We start from the raw sequence: 24,672 nt of genomic DNA on the forward strand, positions 1-24,672 counted from the left end.
TACATTCAAACATGAAAAATACCCCACTCTCAAAATTATGAACTGTTTAACCCATACGTTCAAAACTCAGACAACTCAAAACAGCGGCTCATGCAAGGCCACACTTTCTGTAATAGTCTTCAAGGCCGCTGACAGCTTTGGCTGGGCCCAGGACAATGTCCTTCGAAACGGCCCCCCACGAAATACATTTGATTAATTAGTAATGAGGGCCCAATTATGGACCGCCCATCTCCCTGGGCCAGGGACAGCTGACCCCTTTGCCCCCCCCCCCCCCCCCCTTGTCGGCTTCCCTGGAAGTGTTAGTAGGCCTACTATGAAGGTTTTGAATGTGGCTGGCTTGGGCTTGGCTGCTGATGCCGAGTCCGTTGAATGCCGTCTGTAGCTGTGTGGCAGATTGTCCATGAATGGCCTCCGCTCCCTCCCTCCATCCATCACAAAGGCGCAGTAAGTGGAGTGGAAGAAAACGGGCCATTGTGTTGGTGCAGCTTTCGTGCGGTCTTCATTATGGACAATAGCCTCAATGCACTCTCCAATGGTAAAGATGAATGAAGAACACATTGTGCTCACTGTAGACACAGTTTCATGAATGCAGGGCTATGCAGTACATTTTTTTTATAACTACAAACTTTTGGTCACACTGTAAAAAAGTTTTGAGTCAAGGTCTGTGGGAAATTGGTGGAAACCTGTTATTTCAAACGGGTTAAGCAAATGTAGTTCCAAGTTGTGTTCCATTTCATCAATACACATTTTCAAATAAAACTAGACTATGGCTGAATCTCAAATGGTGCACTTGCGCACTTTAGTGTTCATGTTTCAGTGCGCATGCCGTATTAGTTACGCACTGAAACATAGTGCCCGAAGTGCACAAGTGTGCCATTTGAGATCCAGCCTATATTTACTAAGACCATTTCACACAATATCTCGGTCCCGGTCGACGGGCCCATCTGCAGTAAGAGGCTACTATATAATATAATATAATATAATATAATATAATATAATATAATATAATATAATATAATATAATATAATATAATATTCAACTCAAGACAGTAGAGGACTGACAGTTTTATGAATGGAATTCCGTGGACTCGCTCAGACACACAGCTCAGGGAGAAGTGTCACACACACACACACGCGCGCACACACACACACACACACACACACACACACACACACACACACACACACACACACACACACACACACACACACACAGCCTGTCCTGAGACCGCCTCTCTCTCTCTCTCTCTCTCTCTCTCTCTCTCTCTCTCTCTCTCTCTCTCTCTCTCTCTCTCTCTCTCTCTCTCTCTCTCTCACACACACGCGCGCGCACACACACACACACACACACACACACACACACACACACACACACACACACACACACACACACACACACACACAGCCTGACCTGAGACCGCCTACTGGTACCTGTGGAGTGGTCACTAGAGCAGAATGTGTGTGTGTGAGTGGCGGCGCCTGCAACAGTAATAGGTAATCCTCATTAGTGATGCACCTCACAGCTCACAGACCTCGCCTCACCCTCGCCTGATCTCCAGCTCTCTCAGTGTGTGTGTGTGTGTGTGTGTGTGTGTGTGTGTGTGTGTGAGAGAGAGTGTGAGTTCCAACAGACAACAGACCAATAGAGAGAGAGAGAGAAGAGAGAGAGAGAGAGAGAGAGAGAGAGAGAGAGAGAGAGAGAGAGAGAGAGAGAGAGAGAGCAGGGAAATAGGTCAGTGAGTGCATGGGGTCGGCACACTTGTGAGAGTGCCAACGCCACTGTAAGTCTAGCTAACTTTTAAAAACGCTGGATTTTTGCAGTCGCACAATTTGAATATGCAACTGTTGCATTTACCTTTGAAACATTAGTGCAGTGTTCAACTTCACACCAATTATTCACAAACTCAGCTTGACACACTTACATTAGCAGGCAAGGATTTCTTATCCCGTAGCAGTGTTGTAGTGCATAATATTCAAAACTTCATATGCAAGTACTACAAACAGGGCCTAAATGTGGTACCCAAATTGTCCCTCAATAAACAGAGTTTATATTTTGAGGGCACTGTTTGTGAACCCCTTGCTACATTTGAGGGCATTGTATTTATCTATTTGCTTCTAAAGCCATAGTGCCATGTGCCCACCTCAGCACGCTTATTTATCTTTTCCCACGCCACACCTGATTGTAACTTCAGATTAGATTAGATTAAGAAAAGATTAGATTCTTAATTTGTCCCATAGGGATATTTGTTTTCACATCAGACAGTCAGTTTCATCAGGGTCAGCATTAGTTAGATGTGTACTAACTAATTTTATTATATTATTTGTGGTACACATCTCATATACAGTACACAATATACAGTACACACGTAGACACGTAAACATCCTCAGACATTCATATTCAGTACATACAGTGCCCTCCATAATTATTGGCACCCCTGGTTGAGATGTGTTAAAAGCCTTAAAATAAATTCAGTGTTTATTGCAGAAGAATACTGTCACACTGAAAATTGTAGGAAAATGTAGCCTTCAACTCAAATGAATTGTAAGAAAATAAAAAAATCCCTGACTGAAAAATAATTATTTTTCATTAAATCACCTGTTCCACAATTATTGGCACCCTTAACAATTCCCAGGAAATAAATATAATTGAAGCATTCTGTCATTTCTACAGTAGTTTACAAAGTTTACCAGAGTATGTAGGAACATTTAATTAGTCATTCATCACTTCCTGTTTCCCTGGGGTATAAATATGACGTGACACCGAGGCCATTTCTCTTATCCACTCTTAAACATGGGAAAGACAAAGGAACACAGCATACAAGTGAGGCAAATGTGCGTCGACCTTCACAGGTCAGGCAGAGGCTACAAGAAGATTGCCACTCAACTGCAGCTGCCCATATCCACTGTGAGAGGAATAATTAAGAAGTTCAAAACAACTGGAACAGTGGTAAACAAGCCTGGACGAGGACCCAAGTTTATTTTGCCACCACGCACAGTGAGGAGGATGGTAAGAGAAATCAAAAGATCTCCAAAGCTCACTGTTACAGAATTACAACAAATGGTAGCATCCTGGGGTCACAAAGTCTCCAAATCAACCATCAGGCGCTGTCTACACGCCAACAAGCTGTTTGGGAGGCATGCACGGAGAAAACCTTTGCTCACTCACAATCATAAACGCAAGCGTCTGGAGTTCGCCAAGCGGTATTGGGGCTTAAACTGGGACCATGTGCTTTGGTCAGATGAGACCAAGATTGAGCTTTTTGGCAGCAAACACTCTAAGTGGGTCTGGCGTACCACGAAAGATGCGCATGCTGAAAAGCACCTCATACCCACTGTGAAGTATGGGGGTGGGTCAGTGATGCTGTGGGGCTGTTTCGCTTCCAAAGGCCCTGGGAACCTTGTTAGGGTGCATGGCATCATGAATGCTTTGAAATACCAGGACATTTTAAATCAAAATCTGTTGCCCTCTGCCCGAAAGCTGAAGCTGGGTCGTCACTGGGTCTTTCAGCAAGACAATGACCCTAAACATATGGCCAAATCTACACAGAAATGGTTCACCAGACACGAAATCAAGCTCCTCCCATGGCCATCTCAGTCCCCTGACCTCAACCCCATTGAGAACCTGTGAGGTGAGCTGAAGAGGAGAGTACAGAGGAGAGGACCCAGGTCTCTGGATGATTTAGAGAGATTCTGCAAAGAGGAATGGCTGAAGATCCCTCTTTATGTCTTTTCCCATCTTGTGAAACATTATAGGAGAAGATTAGGTGCTGTTTTGTTGGCAAAAGGGGGTTGTACAAAATATTAACACCAGGGGTGCTAATAATTGTGACACACATTATTTGATGTCAAATAATTATTTCTTTATGTGGGATTTTTTCCCCACTGAATAAATGCACTTGTATTGAAGGTTGGGTTTTTCTCTTTTTTTCCATTAAGGTCCCATATTATTTAGAAAAAAAATAAAATAATTGGAAGCTAAAAAACACATCTCAACCAGGGGTGCCAATAATTATGGAGGGCACTGTATACACACTTCTATCCATACACATCTAAGCATACACACTAGTCGACATACATATGCACTCCTCTCCTCCACATACAACCCATGCTTTTACCCTCCCCTCTCATTTACCCAGCTATGCCACCAGCTATGCCCCCCAAGCTGTCTGTAGCTGTCTTACCCAACATAGACTGATGTCCTTCAGATGAGAATACCTTTGAATGCTTCCTTTACTGTTTTGAAGTAGCTGTCTTTGTTACTACCAGTTTAAGCTTAATGTAGACTGTGTGGGAGGATTCTATGTTTTATTACGTAAAGTGAATGTTGTGATTAATAAGGAGCATAGAGCTCCACCAGACTGGCCTCGTCTCGCCTGCTAATAAGTTTGCATGGGAATACAAATTGCATCACACAGAATGTGCACATCCATCCAGTCCACTGCCACACAACTCAGACAGAAAAGGCGAGCAAGTGATTATGCAGTTGGCAGGGTTGCCAAATGCTGCCTGCGCTTTCTTTGGGGCTGCTGAATAGAGAGAAAGGGGTGGCCTGAGTGTGTGGGAAAGAGGCGAGAGAGGGGCTGGGCCAGCCGGGCGGGCGAGCCGGCGGGCGGGACACTCACACCACGTTGCCTCATGCCACCCCATGGTGACATTGGCTGAATGCCCCCCCGCCCCCGGTTTGCCTCGTCTGTGTTTTAAAGGACTCGGCCATAGCTGTATAGGTAGCTATAACCTGATTGTAACACTTACTTTCGAAGACTCAATTTACCACTTAATGTGCTTGTGTTTGTTTTCCTTTTGAATGTTAGTCTATATACGTTCTGGCTTTTTAGGTCCTTGACTGAGTGACATCACCATCACATGCTGCCAAGTGTCCAGAAAGAGTGTCTGCCTGCCGAGACAAAAGGCAGAGAGGTTGGACCTTCTCCAGGTCTGCCATGGGAACCACAGACAGACAGACAGGCTATGATGGCAGGCTGGGAGAGGAAAAGAGAAGAGAAGAAAAGAGAAGAGAGATGAGTGGAGTGGAGCAGAGCAGAAGAGAGGGCCTAACCAAGCAGAGTTCCGGAGTGCTGGACTCCATTACAGCACTTGTAGAACACAAGTGTAGTGTTGTAGCTGTGGTGACTGACTGTTGACAGCAACAACATTCACATTCCGGGAAAGAGGGGTCAAAACAGGTCCTCAGGTGTTCAGCCAACAGGGAGGTGTCCTGAAAGATGTTCTTCGCTCCCAATAGACCGTCTCTGGTGTCCTGAAAGAGCCAATAGGGAGATGTCCTGAAAGATGTTCTTCGTTCCCAATAGACCGTCTCTGGTGCCCTGAAAGAGCCAATAGGGAGGTGTCCTGAAAGATGTTCTTCGTTCCCAATAGACCGTCTCTGGTGTCCTGAAAGAGCCAATAGGGAGATGTCCTGAAAGATGTTCTTCGTTCCCAATAGACCGTCTCTGGTGCCCTGAAAGAGCAAATAGGGAGGTGTCCTGAAAGATGTTCTTCGTTCCCAATAGACTGTCTCTGGTGTCCTGAAAGAGCCAATAGGGAGGTGTCCTGAAAGATGTTCTTCGTTCCCAATAGACCGTCTCTGGTGTCCTGAAAGAGCCAATAGGGAGGTGTCCTGAAAGATGTTCTTCGTTCCCAATAGACCGTCTCTGGTGTCCTGAAAGGACCAATAAAGAGTGAAAACTCTGAAACATGTAATGTAGAATCCTGGAGGTTAAACTACCACTTGGTGTTGTGTTTTTATTTTGGTGCTGTATTGTTTGAAATCATTTCCTTGGTAATATTAGGCTACCCTGGCCTTATAAAAATGATGACAATTTCAAATGGGTGCCCGGGTTCAACTCTGGCCAGGGGTCGTTTCCGGATCCTCTACTGCAAGGGTGGGGAACATATGGCTGGAGGGCCGTTTGCAGCCCTTGAGGCCGTTTTATCTGCCCCCCGAGACAATTTTTATGTTATGCAGCATCACATGAAATATGACATATTTTGTAAATGAATCTTAGAAATCACATTTACAATACAATTAAGTTATATTCAGGGGACCTAGAGAAGGTGGGGTCTGTTTTAAAGGTGGCTGCCTTCAATATAGGCCTAAAGTGCCAGGGGAAATCCTGGTTTGTGTTCAATACGGCCCTCGGAGGACTTTTACGGCCCTCTGAGTAATTTGAAGTGGCCCCTCGAATGAAAAAAGTTCCCCACCCCTGCTCTACTGTCTCTCCCATTTCTTTAGTGTCTCCAACCCAATTGTCCTGGTCAATAAAGTAAAGAAACCCTGCAAAACAACAACAATAACTATTATGAGCTGAAGCTCTTAGAAAGAATGCAGTGGTGATGGAATGCTTCAGGACAGAGCTGTCCATTTTCGTGAACCCATCCTGAGATTTAACCCCTTAGCACAGAGCCTTTACCTTATTGTCACCCAAATGGTGATGATCAATTCAGTTACTTAAGACTCTCTGCATTGTCATAGCAATGTTGTTGTGAAGTAGTTGAGTGTTTTTGGCAAAAATTGAATAGGGCCTTCGACTGGCCCATTTGCAGTTAGGGCAGGGGTGTCGTTCAGGGGGGTAAAGTGTGACTGACTCACCAGGGCCCCATGTATACAAGAGGCCCACACACAATCTAAGAAGATATGTGGCTGGGGGGGACATTGGAGCTAATTGTAGGCTATATTTGGCCCAAAATGTGCTGCTACGCCCCTGAGTTAGGGGCTACAGCACCACCAAGCAATGCAAATGGCACATGGCGAGAGGGACTTGGGCCTAACCCTTATGTGAAATACTGACATCTGCTGGATAAATTCCTTGTCATGTCCACACACACAGACACGAAAAGAGTCCCATAACCTTGGTACAGTACTCTGCCTTACAAAGCAAAAAGGCAGTAACTACATAGTTGTTGAAAAGAATTTATTCTGATTTTAATGAGATATTGGATATTAAAATATAAAGTTAAATAAAATGATTGACCTACAAAGAATGTGGCAATGTAGAGTAACATATTATTTATTCTGATTTTAATTGTATATTAAAATATGAAGTTGAATGAAATGATTGACCTGCAAAGAATGTGGCAAAATAGAGTAACAGAACAGACACGTCAATAATCTACCTAAAACTACTTAAGTTGGATGACAAAATAATATTAGTCATTTTACTCAGTTCGGAGCAATGCACAGTTACTGTCTACTTGCTTTGTTGAGCTGTACTGGCATCCTGTAGAACACACTTCGCCGTAACTATTGAGGACACAGAGGTCATGTCCTCTGTATTTTTTTTCAGAAATGTCAAATTTATCTATGATAAAAATCGATGTTTGATCAACAATGATAACTTCAGTCTGTATACACCACCCCCATTTATCCTCAAGGCAGTGATTAATGAAAACAAACTTAAGAGTTTGACTAAAGAGTTTGAAGCATTCTAAACATACAGTATGCAGTACAGCACGCAGTATTTCACCTCGTTATTTGAAAATGTCTCGTTACGGCATACATATACCGGTACCAAAAAAACACCTGCAACACAGGGGTACTTTATTAGACATTTCAGACAAACTTCTACATAGCCCTAGTAGCCCAAGATATTACCCAGTATGGACAATAATTTTCAGGTTTGATTCTTGCTTTTTAAAAACAATTCAAATATGAGTGAGTTTTCATTTTATTGCACAGCATGGCCAGTGAAAGAACATTATGAGTTATACAGATAAACAGTTACACAAGCACATTTTATTGAACCTGCTGCAGCAGGGTCAGACTAGTACACACAAAGTGCAACACTGACAGAGAAGTGATCATTAAACAAACAACATTTGAACTCATATGCCACTCAACAGTCACTGATGTAATGTGTTACCATAAACCAATACATGCCGATGGCAATCAGAGTGGTACTATCGTACCAGAGTGAGTAAACACACCATCTGATTTACAGTGCGTTGCAGTACAGTGTAAACTGCAAAAAGCAACAACCAGAGAGTAACTGACGTTACCACACACGCCATCATAAAGAACACACCACACTAATGATCGAATCAGTGTGAAGTTACTCTCCTCATATGCAGAGTAACATATAATCTTATTTATAGTACAGTCCATACTGTAAAAGCAATATTTAATATCAGTTACTGACGTTACTGACACATACACACTCAGCAACGTACCATAGCAGAGTGCTTCTCTTCTTCTTGTGAAGGCACTTTGATTTACAGTTCATTACACAGTAGTACAATATACAGTATTCTGTAAGATCAACAATGCTCCATTCATGAGTTCCACATGATGGTCACAGGTTACGCTATTGTAATCACACTACACATGTGAATGAAGAGATAACACCACCAGACATGTGAACTGGTTTACATCACTACAACAATGGAGGCATTGTTTTGGCATTCCGCTGTGTAGATCTGGTTCACCAATTAACATAAAAAGTTTAACACTATTGTACACAAGAATCATAATTAAAATTCAATACATATAATCCAAACCCAAATATTGAAGTTATGCTCTTGAATTCTACAAATCTACAATTTTTTGCTCAAGAAATTCATTCGTTTTGTTACGTTTTCAAATCGCAAGTCCTGCAAACGTGTTTAAAACAATGTTTTTTTTCAGTAATTACACACATTCTTCCAGTTGAAACACACTGGACCATATAGTAATCTTGTTATAAGTAAAGAGTATGTCACTCCTCCGAGCTTTTAGCTCAGGTGGCTAGTATGTTAAGACGCATTACACTATCACATGGCATGCATTCGACTGGGCTACTGGTTAGAAGAGTCCAGGTAGCATATCATATTAGTTTTCAATACGTTTTCATTATGTATAAACTGCCACAAAAGCATTCAAACTTTTACAGCACAATTGATGGTTCACATGCTATTGATCCAAATGTTGTGACGTTGGCAGACAACACATGATAATTATATGGCATTGCATTATACAAATTGTTGTGTACATTAAGGTACATAGGCTGAAGTACAGTATAATTTAAACTTTGCAACCCTAGCCTTGTGTTTCTTGTCCTTTTCCAGTCTCAAATATACATAGGCCTTCTATATCTTCAATGCACAAATCAGTGTCACATGACGGCAAACAAACAAGAGATTGTAGTTCCTATCAGACCACTTAGAATGCCTTTCATTCAGTGATGGAAGCAAATAGTTTTTTAGACAATGTAAACATATCTGTCTGGACACTTAATGCTGCTGAGTGAACAACACCTGCTAGCTTAGCACAAATAACTCCTACAGTATGTCTGGTGGAAAACGTGGCTGGCCATCTCTTACCCTCACTTCACTTGTTTGAAATCACTTCCAAAATTAATACAATTAATATGAACTGCCAGCTACCAGCCTCCAATGTTTCACTTGCCCCTGAATTAAGCAACGGGAGTGAAGCAGGGCATGGTAACCAGTGGTCCATGTTAACACCTGGAAGGGGCGCATAAAATACAACAAAATATGGCGTTTATTGGCATGTCGTTTTCAGAGTGAGAAGTCCGCCCAATTAGAATCATTTTTGTTGTATTTTATGTTTTCATGGTAGGATAACGTTTCGACCTCAACGGTCTTCTTCAGATTCTCATTCAGAAGAGAATCTGAAGAAGGCTGTTGAGGTCGAAACGTTATCCTGCCATGAAAAAATAAAATACAACAAAAAGGATTCTAAATGGGCGGAGTTCTCACTGAAAACTACAGTTGGCTTTCGTCCTGCACCTTTCCCTGGGATGTGCACAATCCTCTCCTTCGACTGTTTATTGGCATTTCATCACACCCTGGGCTTGTTGTCCACGGAATTGTTCTCTGAGCAATTCTGGGGTGTGTGTCTTGAAAGCGAAGTTGTTAGCTAATTAGCAACTTGGGTAGTTGCCAATGGGAAATTGCATCGCAACAACAAAGTAGCTAATGAAGTTAGCACCTATGGTTTCGAGAAATGCACCCCGGTCTTGAAACTGAGCTGAAATGGACACAGCCTTGGTCTGAGTGAGGTCTGATGGAAATACAGCTAGCTGGTCGTCCTGAGAATATTGCACTTGTGCACCGGGCATGATCATTGCCGAATACCGGTTCTCCTTTCCTCAAAAGAACATAAATGAAACAAAATAAAACAAAACAATAAAACATAAAATCAAAACAAACCAAACAAGAATAAATGTGAAATTAAAACAATACACAAAAGTAAAAATAATAAAAAAGAAAGATCAGTTTTGCATGGCCACTAAGTATTTTGAAAAATACCTGTGTTAAATCATTGTCCTCACTTTGTGGTCCCTACACTGTCAAGCTGATGCAAACGGCTTCATGGCAGCGGCTCTCTAAACTGCCCATTAATATAATGTGATAACACCAGGGTGGCTGGGAAGCTAGCACAAGCCGATTGCCACCAATATGCCATAAACGTGACACTATGATACTGTACAGGGCAACAGAGAGAGTGACAATGCCAGTGTCTGGACTGTGAGCTCACTGTCACTTTGCTTACTTTGGGTGACCTCAATAATCGATCTCTTCGACGTTGATAAGTTTTTAAAAAAAGTTAAACAAAAAAGAAACAGTTGAAATAAAAAAATCTAAATAAATCAAATAATAATAAAAAACAAGTTTCACTTTTAGCATTATATCTGCTTGTTTAGGCACTTATTAGTGTCACATAGGTAGTAGCATGGCTGTGGAGATTTTGCATGTCAAGCTTCTAGTCGCTAATAAAGAAATAAGCTGTCTGGTTTGTGGGTGGACTTTGTCCATTGTAAGACCAGAGTACTCAAACGCCATGAAAGTACTGTATTTATGAATTGTTCCTATGCGATCTTAATATAAGCAGAAACAGAGACGTAAGCCTAGCTTTTAGCAGTAGCATATCCTTGGATAAAAGACACAAGGTGCAAGGCAAAATAATTCATCTTTATCATTACATCTCTGTATAAGTTATATTTTATATAAAAACGTATAATAATATATAAAATATCAATGTATGAAATATGTTCTATTATATATATTTTTACAAAGAAAAAAGCTTGGATGTCCAATGTAGTTTTTGCTCTGTTGATGATACTTGGTCTAAAATATAATGTAGTAATACTTTTTATACACTGTTTATAAAGTTGTAAAAGTAACGCTGTCTTTTCCAATTCAAACTACCGGTAATAGAATTTCAAAAAAATATTTGCTATATTGTATTCAACTAAAGGTAATACAGGCATAAAAAACACTTTGAAGTAACCCAAATCCTTATTAACTCTCAGCAACTTTTAATGTACAAGACTAAAAATATATCCTCTGATACAGTATTGATATCGCACATGGCTTCCTATGTTAAGTTAAAAACTAGAAAAAAAAATAAACGATTTTGTTAGATAGAACTTCAAGTCAATTGAAAGGTTGTCTTTGAAAAAAAGAGAAAGAGACAAAGACAACAGCAAATCAAAGGAAAAACCTCATTCTGACGGTGGACATTATGGAATGCCTTGACGCCACACACTATCAAAATGAGGAGCGTATTGATAGTTAACCTATCACGTGATGTTCAAATAAGACTTATGAATCTGTGCAAGGGCACAGATGAAAGGTTCATAACCCCAGAGGGGCTGTCAGGTAGTCATGACATGGTGGTTGATACCTACGATAGCTCTCAGGTTAACTGTCCACATTTCTCCGTTCTGGTTGGAAAAACAGATCAAGCAGAGGCCATCAACCCTAAGGACCTCCCAGGAAACTCAGCCTTGTTATTTAGGCGGGTGTTGGAAGTTCCTTGATTTTATGTTTTCAATCTTGTTGGTGTTTGAAATTCCTGAAACGTTCCATGGTTTTAAAAAAAGCACATAAGAAACATGAGAAAACAAACAAACAAAAATATACTTATTAGCCATTGCCAAGACAAAACGGATTAGAGTGAGATGTGGCTGAGGTTTATTTCTTGTAAAAAGGACATTCTAATGTTTCAAAACTATCATGTAACATTGACATAAAACTGTTGAGATACTAATGAGACATTAATGAACTGGAACAGAAATTTTCAGGATTTTTCCACCATGTTGGAAATGAAAAATAAAACCAAGATGTCTCCTGATGCCAGCTGTGGTCTGTTGAGGGCGTATCGAGTTGTACCGTACGGTACTGAAGACACAGCCAATCAAGGTGTACAGTACCGAGGATACGGTCCTCACCACATGTCCTTCGGTCCTTACCACCAATCTGTGGTTTGACCCACTGTAGGTTAAGCATAAGGACAACATCACCTGATCACACCCAGGTGTGGAGAACAATGATCACACAGCCATACACAGATCAGGTTGATCATGTGATCACGTGACCTGTTGACCTATTGACGCATCCGTCCACCATCAGGCGAATTCCGCAGCGCTGAGAGGAGTTTGTGTTTGTCATCCAGAGGGCTGTTGGGTCAGTGTCACATTTGCGTCGGCGAGAAGGGGAAGAACGGGTAGTGTGTGTCGTCCTCGTCCACAAAGAAGCACTGGAAGTAGGGGATGTCTTCTGCATGTGGGGGATTTACACAAGAAACACATCACCAAACATGGAGACATTGCACATAGCAGGGACTCATGAATCAAGTCCACTTAGGGAACGGTAATAAGACATGTTATTGTCATGTAAGCTCACCCTCTTCTTCAACACCCAGGCCATCTATCAAGGGTGGTTCTGTGGAAAAATTCACATAGATGCAGTAGATATACTCATTTATTTATTTAAACTGGAAGAATCATTGAGGGCCCAGCCCTCATTTACAATGATGTCAAGTAAAAACAAACAATTACACATATAAAATCATATATAAACAACATACACAATACACCATAAATCATATAAGAGGTAAGAATTAAGACAAACTATGAATTAAAACTTGTACAGGTATGTAATAAAAAAACTTCCCAGTGTTACTTTAAAATGTTCTAATGACACAAAGGCTTGAAGACCCATCCTTTGTCGCAAGGTATTCCAAACTGAAGCTCCACAGAAACTAAGAGTCGTTTTACCCAGTTCAGTGCGGGCATAAGGGACCTCCAGTAAAAAATTGCTGCTGCGGGTTTGGTATGGGTTGGAGTGCCTAACTAAAAGAGATGAAATATGAAATGGGAGTTTGCCAGTGAGGGCCTTATAAATAAAAATAAAATAATGCATGTCCCTTCTGTGAGAAAGTGGAGCCCACCCAACTTTATCATATATGTATGGTGCTGACATTGCCAAAAAAATGTGAACGCCAAGACTCCAAACTCACAGGATGCGTACATACCGCAAAAGCTCAATTGTAAAGTCATTTTCTCATTTTCAAGGATTTTCAGGATGGTAAATGAAAAATAGTCCCCCAAAAAGTGTTTTGGCCACGTTGACAGCAGGGAAATGTAATTATTTTCTCCACGGAGGCGGGGCATCAGCCAAACATGAGTCCACAAGCCCAAGTGGAGGACGCAAGATCACATATTGGAACGTACCCCTTGTGTTCTATGTGCAATATTAGCAATGTCTTTTGGTCATAAATTCATTACCTTTCCACACTGCTTTGCATGCGCCCCTTCGCCAGTCATGTCCTTTATGAAAATCGACCATGGTATACCATGATTTCGTATTTTTTTGAGAATGGTTCGGCATGGTTTTTGGTTTGACTAGGTTTAACTATAAACTTAACCATGGTTTTACTCTGAAAACTAACCGTTTTAACACGGTTTATAATTATTCATTAAATTACATTTAGTTGCCGCTTCTTTTATCCAGCGTACATACTGGTGGCAGTCCTTGGAGCAATGAAGTGCCTTGCTCAAGGGCACTTCAGTCATGGATGGACGTGTAGGGAAAGGTGGGCCTAAGGGTGGGATTCAAACCTGCAACTCTGATCTTCAGTCCAACTCCCAAACCATTACACCACAGCTGCCAACAAGTTTTCATGGTTTTTTTTGGATGACCATGCAACCCACAATTAACCACGTTTTTTTGAGCATGGTTTGTGACTATGGTAAAACCATAGACACAAACCAGGCTGAAAAAAAAAATGAAAATCATGAATAACCATGATCCATGGTTAGTCAGGAACCACGGTGTTCATGGTTACCAAGAAACATAGATAAGCCATTGTGATACTACGGATGGTTCAGAGTACTTAGAGTTACAGTAAAACCATGGTTACTACAGTAAAACCATGAACAGTTTTCGTAAGGGGTTCTAAACAAAAATAGTAGGCCTACTGGTACTGTTTAAGGGTAAGTTGTTGTTTTTCTTTCTTTCATGCATTTATTTCACACACAAATGCAAAAAATAATATATGCACTGACTTGGAATGCTATTGCAAGTCATTGCAAGGTAAAACTGTCAAGTCAAGTCAAGTCTCGAGTCAATAGCGTACTAGTCGAGTCAAGTCACAAGTCATTGCTAATATTGGCAAGTCAAGTCTCAAGTCGAGTCATTTGTGACTCAAGTCACAAGTCAGTCCAAGTCACAAGTCACAAGTCCACATCTCTGCCGTAGACTACCATATACATGCAAACCTCTACAGTAAAAATGTCTGTTTCATTGTCATGTCATTGGCAGTCAGGTCCGTCAGTAGGTTTGAGAGACAGGGGGGGCTTAGCTCCAGAGGAAGAAAATGTGTGCGCATAGCGCGCGTCAAATTTTTTTCAGCTCACCTGCTAAGGTTTTGTCTATGAATTAATTATTTTAAGAGCAAAGAAATCCCGCACACTGTCCATTCCACCAACAAACTTTAATACATTGTTTCGGTCATCCGACCTTCTTCATGTTGTATTAAAGTTTGTTGGTGGAATGGACGCTGTGCAGGATTTCTTTACACTTGAATGACAACCCCACTGGGATAATATCCTACGCACCTGCCCACCTACAGAGGTGTGCAAAAGCATCTTCTTGAACAATTATTTCAAGAGCACCATACCGATTTATAAACACTAGTTACAGTACATTTTAATGAACATTCCTTATATGTAAGCTAAACAAAACATTTAAAAATGTTTCAACTGATGAATATTATGTACAGAAGTTAAAATGATTAGATTAAAATGCCGAGAGCATAATTTACACAAGGACTAGGAACTTTAAGGAGTTACTAACTGCGCGTCTCCAGGAGAAGCAGTGGTCAGGAAGCGATTCATTCAAACAGGTTCCTTACTTGGAAAACTATGCATCCCCGGCAGATATTAGGTCATTTTTACTCCATTAGTAGCTTTTTTAATCAGTTCATGTGTGTTTTCAAAATGTTAAGACAAATATTAAAGCTCAACTATAATTTCAAGACAATGTCAAATGGATTTATTACACGGGTATTGTGAGTGAAAATTGATACTTTGGGTCAGAAGATTTCATCCGTGTAAGTAATTACACTTTTCTCGAGGTGTTAGTCACAAAGCAAAATCCTCTACCTGTTCCCCCCCGCATAACATATTGTTGTGCACCCTGCTTTTATTGCTGTGCAGTAGGATGTAAGTGGCATTAAACAATAAATAAGCAAACAGGAACTTGTATTCAGATTAACTTGCCTTCTTGGTGGTTCGTATTCAGTGCTTTACTGCTTTTGATTTTGGAAAAATGTAAAAAAAAATCGTTAAAGAGGGGGCTAATGCTGATGTAGGGGGGGCTAAAGCCCCCCTAAAATAGGCCTAACGACGGCCCTGTTGCCAGTGATGTCATGTGTCTGTGTCTGAATGTGTCCTTCCATGTGACTGAAAACTTCAAGGTGGAAAACAAGATAACAATGGAAAGTGGAAAGCAAATTAAAAGCTCACCTTCTTTTGTAGGCACTGACACAACAGCTTCTTCTACAGCCTCTGGCTCTGTGGGGCAATGACACACTCATGTCAGTATAATCACAATTTCAATGCTAGTGGAAGCACTGACGATGTAAGTATAGGAGTATAAGTGTACGGGTATGTAACACTTATTTTCACAAACACACTAGACCATGATATATACCTTTCTTGGCAGGCTTAGCCTTCTTTGGAACCTTAGCTTCTGAAACACAGATGAATGGTATAGGTTAGGTTATGCTGCAGTACCATAAAAAGACAACACCAGCAGACAACACAGATAAAAGCAATGTGCAGTATGTGAAACATACAAAAGGCAAGGATAAGCGGTAAAAGCTTTGAAACATTGGACACCCCAACCCAGTGGCCCATTACGTCCATACCATCCATCCCTTCAGCATTTCAACAACATTCCAATCACATCCTCACAACACCACCCCACCCCCAACTAGACACATTTGTTCAACAATAAATATCTAAAACACGAGTTAAAAGTAGAAAATACAGTATGTTGTGCATATCCATCAAAACTAAAATGTCATCAACATATAAACCACAAACTACAACATCATTAATTAATATGCCACGTACCTGTGATGACTGGAAGAACCTTTGGTTTCTCTTTCAACACCACTATTTCTGTGCCAGGAAACAATATTTGGTGATTTGACACTAAAGCTCAGTCAATAAAGACACCTGAGTGTCATGACACCTAAGTGCATGACAACAAGGAATGTATCTAGTGGTTTACATGTTTGCTGAATGGAAAATGATACAGTTAATCTATTACCAAAATGTCTGAAGATACATATGCAAACCCTGTAATTGTGATGAAAGCATGCTGTAAATCTTAACCTCTTACTGCAGCAGGGGTCGCCGGCGACCCTATTCACTTGCTGAAAATGCTTAACTACATCATAACAACATTGACATGACATTACAGAGAGCAATAGTGCTGCACTAAGGGGTTAATGAGAGTGAATGGATGTAGTAAAATGTGTTACAGTGCTACTGAGTTATTATGGGGATGTAGCATTGGCGGTTCATTCAGCCTTGCTTTTAGGTTCAAGCTCATGCAATTGCTGAACATTAGTTCAAATTCAATATTTGAAACAAAAGCAAAGACAGACAAGACACACATTTTCATGCAGTTTTAACATACATATAGTATTAGCATAAGCATACAATGCTAAGCTCTATAACACCATCAGGTTTCTGCTTATGTCTCATTCTACAAGCTAACATCTTTTTGCCTCACAAATATGTGACAAGACAAGACAAGGTAAGGAAGACTGGAATTATATGTCTTCATCATATCATAGCACCCTTGTCTTTAACATGACTGAATGTTGTTTACATATGCTAAAGCCTGCATTGTGGCAAAGCAACAGAGCAGTATGGCTTGATAACAACATTACAGCACTAGGCACATCCCACCACATATTTGCTAGCATTAGCTGCATCTACACAAAATACCTTTCTTGGCTGGTTTAGCTTTCTCCTTGAGTTCTAAGTTAAACAAGAAAACATGTTTTTATTTTAACTGTCCATGAGTGCATCCGTTGTTATAGTGAGAACACATTCGATGTAGCCGTACATCACAGAAATGTATCCAGCTATAGCCACCAAGGGGATTTTAGCCAATTAGATCAGTCAGCATGTGGCCCAGACGATCATTTCCATTTAGCATGCTAAGTCCTTTGGAAAGACACATGCTTTGGCGGGATCTTAATGCAGTTGACGAGGAACTGGTTATTTCTATAAGGAGTAATCATCACCAGTGTGTTTAATTACATTAAAGATGCATTTAAACCGGAGACTGTTACCTGTCTGTGCCAGGGCCACTTTTGAAATATTTTTCAGAGAATCAATTTCTATTCAGGAATAAATCATAAGCAAGTAACTCATTCAGTGATCAAAATGAACTTTCAATGTTATACAAAATGGTTACCGACAAGGCAGGCATTCACAGGATATGTGGATAAGTGACATGACAATCATATGGAAAAAATAATCTTTTTTTACCTTTCTTTGGTGGTTCAGCTTTTACTTTTTCTTTTGGAGCCTCGGGTTCTATCAATGGTAAAAACATGGTTATGGGTTTTGGCAAAACAAAATAGTATTTATATGGTGTGCCAAAATAGATAAACAATGTTAGATATGTATGCTTGTAAACATGTACCGAATTAACATTTATATTGATAGGTTTGACGTTCTGGAGATCAGAGAAAGCATACCTTTCTTAGCTGGCTTAGCCCTCTCTTTTGGTGGCTCTGGTGCTGCTTCAGATAAGAGACAATGTGAATAAAGATTCAAAAAGACATACAAATTATAGCAACAATGGACAAGAATGAACCTACCTATTTTATCTTCCCACAGCATTTGTTAAGTCTACTGTTGTCTAAGCCTACCATCAAGCCTTGCACTGGTGAAATACGAGAATGAGAAAAGTCCTGAGAACAAAAGACTAAGATGTCGTAGAGCTGTGGGAACATAGTGCTGACTCCAGCTCTCTGGGCAACCTTACCTTTGACCGCTGGTGCTGGCTTGGCCTTCACCTTTGGAGCTTCTGGTTCTGTATCAGAAAACACATTTTAATTTTTAGAGAGAGAGATTAAATATACAGTGTTGTACCCCTTCATTGTTTAATGTCTATACACCTTGGTGTTTCTTGAGTAAAAGATGAGATTATGTCCATTTTGAAAAATAACTGAAGGTCGTCCTGCCTTTGTATAGTACTAGGGTCGGTACAATGTTATATTAGCCATAAACTTGACAAATTAAGACTTTAACCTTGTTCAGCAATTTCTTCGCATAAGTGAAATCTTCAATAAAATCTGTTTACCTTTCTTCTCCACCATAGGTTTGGCTTTCATCTTAGGAACCTCAGGCTCTGCATGGGGTAAGACGTCAGTAAAAAGGAACATAATTAGTTTGGTGGATTTGAAAAACTTAAGCAAGGGTAGTAGGGCTGCCATGCGGTTGAAGACGCCTCCTAAATTCAGGTTAAAAATCTGCTAAAAACATACGTATGTTAGCATTAGGTCAAGTCTAACAAGGCACATTCGCATACTGTAGCAAAGGTTTTTAAAAAATCCTTCATGGCTCGAGCTGGGTCAATAAACTATTTACAAAGTCTCTGATGTGCTTTGGCAGTCAGTCCTTCATCAGAGAGACAAAACAGTGTGAGTATGGAGTTATGGTGAGTCCTCCAGCCAGACACCTGTTAAGAAGAGATTGGGCAGATCAAATGGCTGGAGGCAAGCGATGCTTGCAGCCCCTTTCCTCAGCCCCAACCCGCTGTGGGAAGGGAAGCGGATGCGCCGGGTAAGGGGAAGCACAAGACGCTATGCAAGAGACTGATTCAATGTAATTTTCAGGTAAGCTTTGAACTTTGCCACCTCACCACGCATAATGGCTGGACCCCAGAATAACCCCCCAAAAATTATTGTCTTCAAAAAAACGTAACCCGCCCTCATCAGATTGCCACATTCACACCACTAGAACCAGTTGATCTGATTGATATCTGCTAGTGTTGATTCTGCTTGAGTGAAATACAAAAGAATCCATTGGTAATGAGATACCAAAACTCTTTGGAGGCATGTAAAGAAATGTAACTTGTGTCTAGACCTTTTTCAACTAGCAGGGCTTGCATGGAACTCAGGTTCTGATTTAAATTTAAGGTATTTGAGCAGGGTGCAAGGTCAGTGTAGTTCTGTGAAGTATAGCACAGCTATGAGCTAAAGCATTTGCACAAATAAGCATGTGTGCACCTTTTTCTATGGGTTTATCTTCCTTCGGAGCTTCAGGTTTGCATACACAAACGGAAATTTCTTCCTCGGCTGGTTTAGGTTTTCTCTTAGAAACTTTAGGTTCTGTGTTGGGCAAAATACAATACAATACTGTAACGCAAGATCATTTATTATTATCTCTAAATAATGTAGGCCTACGTCGGCAGGGGTAGCTATTGTCTTATACAATACATGATTTTTTTTGTCAGCAACTACATTCATTTAAATTCAAATACCTTTAGAGATTGTTTCAGCTTTCTCCTTTGGAACCTCAGGTTCTGAATTGAGCAAAACATCAATAAAAGTAGGCTATTGTTATTTCTAATATATAACAGTAATAGGGGCAATGCAGAAGTGTAGCTGCAGGGAAGCACTCATATACTGTGTTTAATACGAGCATCTGCTGGATACCTTTCTTAGCTGGTTTGGCCTTTTCCTTTGCAGGTTCAGGCTCTGAGCAATAAATAGAAAACAGATACATATTTAAGATTTGGTAAAAAAATCAAGTTTTCTTATGAACATATTTGGCACTGATCTTTCTGGTTGGCTAGATATAGTGACTTTATGACTGATTCTCTCCCATTACCCATTTAACTTGTTAAGAAACGGCGTTATAGATTTGCCGTTACCAGAAAGGCAATGACCAAGTCATAGTTCATTACTAAAGACCCTGTGTTATGTTATAGTATTGTATTACTATCATAGTTAACTTTTCAGTGGCTATCACAGTGTGCCACTGAAGGTACGACATGCATTAAGGGGCTACGGTAAGTACCTTTTAGGACTGGCTTGGCAGCCTTTTTCTCCTTTGGTACCTCAGGTTCTGTGTTAGTGAAACAAAATGAAATCAGTGCCAAAATGGCTTATTTTGCAATAATAGGTAACATGAGCATTGTGGCCCTTCAGCCCAATATATCAGCTACTCCTTATAGACAGGTCATCAGCTGGGAAAATTAGGCCTTTCGTCCTACCGCACTTTTCTCTGTGGATTACCGACCAGAAGCCCTATTGGAAGAAATTGAAACATGGGGCCACGTCAATTTTTGCTCAGAATTCAATATGGCCGCCATTTTCCAAAATGACTTGTTTTCATGCGTTATTACATTGTACTATAAGGTGATATTCATGAACGATGAACTACTTTCAGCACTATTCTGTCCTATTTCCTTACATACATGTTTACAAAGGTTGACTAAACTAAAAGAAATGAAAATAAAGTTGGCCACCTTGCAATATCCAAAGGAAAGTGCTGAAAATAATGATTGAAATGCACATACAGAGCTTATGGCTGCGAAAATTAGGCCTATTGTCCTGTCAGGGTTTTCACAGTGGATTACAGACCAGAAGGCCTATTGAAAAAGATGAAAACTTGGGGCCATCTAGGTGCTCCAAAATTCAAAATGTTCTCTGTTTTTCAGAATGGCAGACTTTCACACATTTTCTCAATACTGTAAGGCCATAATTATCAATAAAGATGACCTATTTTTCAGTTAAATTGTCTCCTTACAGATGTAAGTATAAAGGTTGTCTAGAAAAAGACATGAATGAATGAATACAGGGGGTGGACAAAATAACTGAGACACCTTGCTGTCTCGGTCAAAGATGCAAAGATACTGTGGCTCAGAGACTTTCTACACTTACACAGAATTTCTCCTTTTTGAACTCTGACATGTCACCCATAATGTTGTGTGCATTGCAAAATTTTGAGCAAAACTGTGCTCATTGAACCTTCACACTTCACTTTACTGGTGCAATGTGCCATTAATGAAGATTGACCAACAGGCTGGTCCACTTGAGCCATTAAACTTCCAACACTAAAATGATAGGTGTCTCAGTTATTTTGTCCACCCCCTGTATCTTGCCACTTTGAAATATCCAAAGGAATGGTGTCAAATCATTGAATCTCACAAACACCGTGGACTGCTGAAAAAAGGTAGCCTCGCGAGCCATCCTACGTACTTCCGCCAAAGGATTGGCTCCACTACTGTAGTCTGGCCATGCTTCTCTGTGGAGTGCCTGGAGCAGTAGAATTTTGATCGCAACGCCCCCCACAGAAAACAGCCAATAATCGAATACGCCCCCCACGTGGGGGCGAAAGGGGGAGGACGCTCGTGACAATGACGTACACATCTGCGCCAGAGCCATTGGTCTGCGCTATGTTGTTGTTGAGTAACTGCCAGCGATTGGGTGAGAGGTGTCCAATAATTTCAAACCATAACTGAGTGTAAACGTTTTGTTTCCTACAATCGCTTCAGAGCAAACAAATGCCAGACCATCAATACGAAATGAAATGGTAGTATTATGGGATGGTCAGGACCAGGCTAGAAAAAAGGCATATTGTCCTGCCAAACTGTGTGTGTATGTGTGTGCGCGCTTGTGCGCGCGTTTGTATGTGTGTGTACGTGTGCCTGAGTGCCTTTTTCTGAAGTGTGTGTGGCCAGTGTGCTTCTTTACACATTAAACTGACATAGACACAGTAGACCGTGTGTGTGTGTGTTGGGGGGGGGGGGGGGGGGGAACGAATGATGTGGAGGAGCGGGGGGGATGAATGAGGGGGTGAGTGGGGGTAAGGGGGCAGAGTGGGGTTGGGGGGGGGAGAGTCGGGGTTGAATTAGGAGGTGGGGGGCAGAATAGTGTGTGGGGGGTTGGGGGGGGGCAGAATAATGTGTGTGTTTGTGTGTGGGGGGGGGGGGGGGTAAGTTCAGTCGGCGGGGGGGTGGTGGTTGACCTGCCAAACTTTTCACATTGGGTGGGGCGGTGGGCAAGTATTTTGTGGGGGGGAGGGGGAAGAATGAGTCAGGGGGTTGAGCGTGGGGGGCAGAGTAGCATGGGAAGGTGAGAGGGTTGGGGGGCAGAATAGTGTGTGTGGGGGGGGGATGAGTGAGGGGGTGGAGGAGGCAGAATAGTGTGTGGGGGAAAGACACTGTAGAGCAGGGGAAAGATGAGCGGGGGATACGCGCGCGCACACACGCACGCACACACGCACGCACACTCACCCTTGCTTTATGCAAAAAAATGTAGGCCTGAAAAACTTTTGGTCAGAAATCTAATGTGAAAAGTTTGGCAGATCAATAGCCTTTTTTCAGCAGTCAACTGTGTATGTGTAATTCAATCATTTTCTGACAACAATCCTTAGGATATTGTCAATAGGAAATGTACATCTTTCTGTTGCCAACCTTTGTACTCACGTCTGTAGATAGGAGATTTCACTGAAAATAGGTTATCTTTATTGATAATTATGGTCTTACAGTATTGAGAAAAATGTATGAAAGTCTGCCATTCTGAAAAACAGAGAATTGAATTTTGAATTTTGGAGCACATTTGAGATGGCAACCAGCTGGTGAATATTTTTCAATAGGCCTTCTGGTCTGTAATCCACTGTGAAAAACCTGACAGGACAATAGGCCTACTTTCCGCAGCCATAGACTCTATATGTGCATTTCAATCATTATGTTCAGCACTTTCCTTTGGATATTGCAAGGTGTCCAACTTTATTTTCATTTCTTTTAGTTTAGTCAACCTTTGTAAACATGTATGTAAGGAAATAGGACAGAATAGTGCTGAAAGTAGTTCATCGTTCATGAATATCACCTTATAGTACAATGTAATAATGCATGAAAACAAGTCACTTTGGAAAATGGCGGCCATATTGAATTCTGAGCAAAAATTGACGTGGCCCCATGTTTTAATTTCTTCCAATAGGGCTTCTGGTCAGTAATCCACAGAGAAAAGTGCGGTAGGACAAAAGGCCTAATTTTCCCAGCTGATGACCTGTCTATGATATTCATTTATATTCAAATACATCTAGAGATTGGTTTGGCTTTCTCCTTTGGAACCTTAGGTTCTGAATTGAGCGAAACAATAATAAAATATAACCTTCAATATAACCTTAATAGGGGCAATGCAAAAATGTGAGCATATTGCCTTGAATGTGAGTATCAGCTAGATACCTTTCTTAGCCGGTTTGGCCTTTTCCTTTGCAGGTTCAGGCTCTGAATAATGAATAGAAAACAGATACATATTTGAACTGAATAAAAAATTGTTGAGAAATGTTTGGCAATACTCTTTCTGGTTGGCTAGATATTATGACTGATTCTCCCCAAAAGACGTCATAACCATTTTTAAGTGAGTACCTTTTAGCACAGGCTTGGCAGCCTTTTTCTCCTTTGGTACCTCAGGTTCTGAGTTAGTAAAATGAAATGATATCAGTGCCATTATTAAACAAATAAAGTATATGACAGAGGACATTGCATATTCAGTAAGAAGTGTAAGGTCAATGGAGACACTGCGATGACAACAAGATTGTAAAGTAAATAGTGTACTCTGTGCACTTTAACAGGTGATTTGTCTTTCTCAACATCCTCATGCTCTTGTTATTTGAAAATAATTATGATTTAAACTGAACTGCAAGATTGTTGTTTGTGGTGCTATAGTTTTAAGTCAATGTTGGCAACAATAGATTTTGCAACATAAATCTTGCGTTCCGACCTTTAGCCTGTCACTATGGAAATTGTGATTTGCCATAAATACAAAAAAAAGTTTAGATTTTTTTTGTAAACAATTATGATAATACAAGAAAATGTCTTTTGAAAGAATTGTGTATCAGTTAGAAGTAGCAGATGAATGCTGATAATGCAAGCATTTGGAAATATACTGTGTTTACCTTTCTTAGCTGGTTTTGCCTTCTCCATTACAGGTTCAGGCTCTGGGTAAAACATGGAAAAATGAATTGTTTTTCTACAGATCCACTGTACCATCCAAACTGCAGAAGTGAATGTCTATTGCTTTAATGATTCATATTTATGCCATGGTCTTTACAGTCTAATTGTAGAAGTATTCATATTAAATTTGTGCTGCATTGCAGTTAGTTAATCATTCAAATAAAGTAACTATTACAGCTGGAGTAAGTTTCTCCTTTGTAATCTCTGATTAAAAAGAAAAGCTGACACAAAAATAGGATGTGTAAAATATTGTAGAAGCAGAAACAGCTGTTTTCCGTTAAAATGTTCAGCAGAGATATCAGAAAGTACCTTTTCTAGCAGGTTCATCTTTTTTCTTTGGAGGTTTAAGCTCTGCAAAAAATATGAAACCCAATATAATTGTCAATGGAT

At 40.6% G+C, this 24,672-nt stretch overlaps 1 protein-coding gene across 50 annotated transcripts in view; it reads right to left on the reverse strand.

Moving 5' to 3' along the window:
- Window positions 1–9,641: 9,641 nt before the first annotated feature.
- The window catches only part of si:ch211-266g18.10 (microtubule-associated protein futsch), a 57,394-nt gene continuing 42,363 nt past the window's right edge, over window positions 9,642–24,672 (reverse strand). For 32 of the 50 annotated variants that reach the window (XM_063183879.1, XM_063183899.1, XM_063183921.1 and 29 more), the window contains 19 exons: window positions 24,592–24,633; window positions 24,225–24,266; window positions 23,695–23,742; window positions 23,512–23,553; window positions 20,337–20,384; window positions 19,973–20,014; window positions 19,798–19,839; window positions 19,544–19,645; window positions 18,616–18,663; window positions 18,298–18,345; window positions 18,008–18,052; window positions 17,796–17,843; window positions 17,597–17,644; window positions 17,247–17,279; window positions 16,362–16,409; window positions 15,937–15,975; window positions 15,750–15,797; window positions 12,625–12,663; window positions 9,642–12,498 (listed from right to left, as the gene is read on the reverse strand). In XM_063183879.1, coding sequence (XP_063039949.1) covers window positions 12,413–12,498; window positions 12,625–12,663; window positions 15,750–15,797; window positions 15,937–15,975; window positions 16,362–16,409; window positions 17,247–17,279; window positions 17,597–17,644; window positions 17,796–17,843; window positions 18,008–18,052; window positions 18,298–18,345; window positions 18,616–18,663; window positions 19,544–19,645; window positions 19,798–19,839; window positions 19,973–20,014; window positions 20,337–20,384; window positions 23,512–23,553; window positions 23,695–23,742; window positions 24,225–24,266; window positions 24,592–24,633 — 938 coding nt within the window. In that variant the 3' untranslated portion in view covers window positions 9,642–12,412. The remainder of the gene's footprint in view (window positions 12,499–12,624; window positions 12,664–15,749; window positions 15,798–15,936; window positions 15,976–16,361; window positions 16,410–17,246; window positions 17,280–17,596; window positions 17,645–17,795; window positions 17,844–18,007; window positions 18,053–18,297; window positions 18,346–18,615; window positions 18,664–19,543; window positions 19,646–19,797; window positions 19,840–19,972; window positions 20,015–20,336; window positions 20,385–23,511; window positions 23,554–23,694; window positions 23,743–24,224; window positions 24,267–24,591; window positions 24,634–24,672) is intronic. The other 18 variants (XM_063183912.1, XM_063183885.1, XM_063183915.1 and 15 more) reach the window with 14 other exon arrangements.

Source organism: Engraulis encrasicolus, chromosome 19, assembly GCF_034702125.1.
Source record: "Engraulis encrasicolus isolate BLACKSEA-1 chromosome 19, IST_EnEncr_1.0, whole genome shotgun sequence".
NCBI classification, from domain to species: domain Eukaryota; kingdom Metazoa; phylum Chordata; class Actinopteri; order Clupeiformes; family Engraulidae; genus Engraulis; species Engraulis encrasicolus.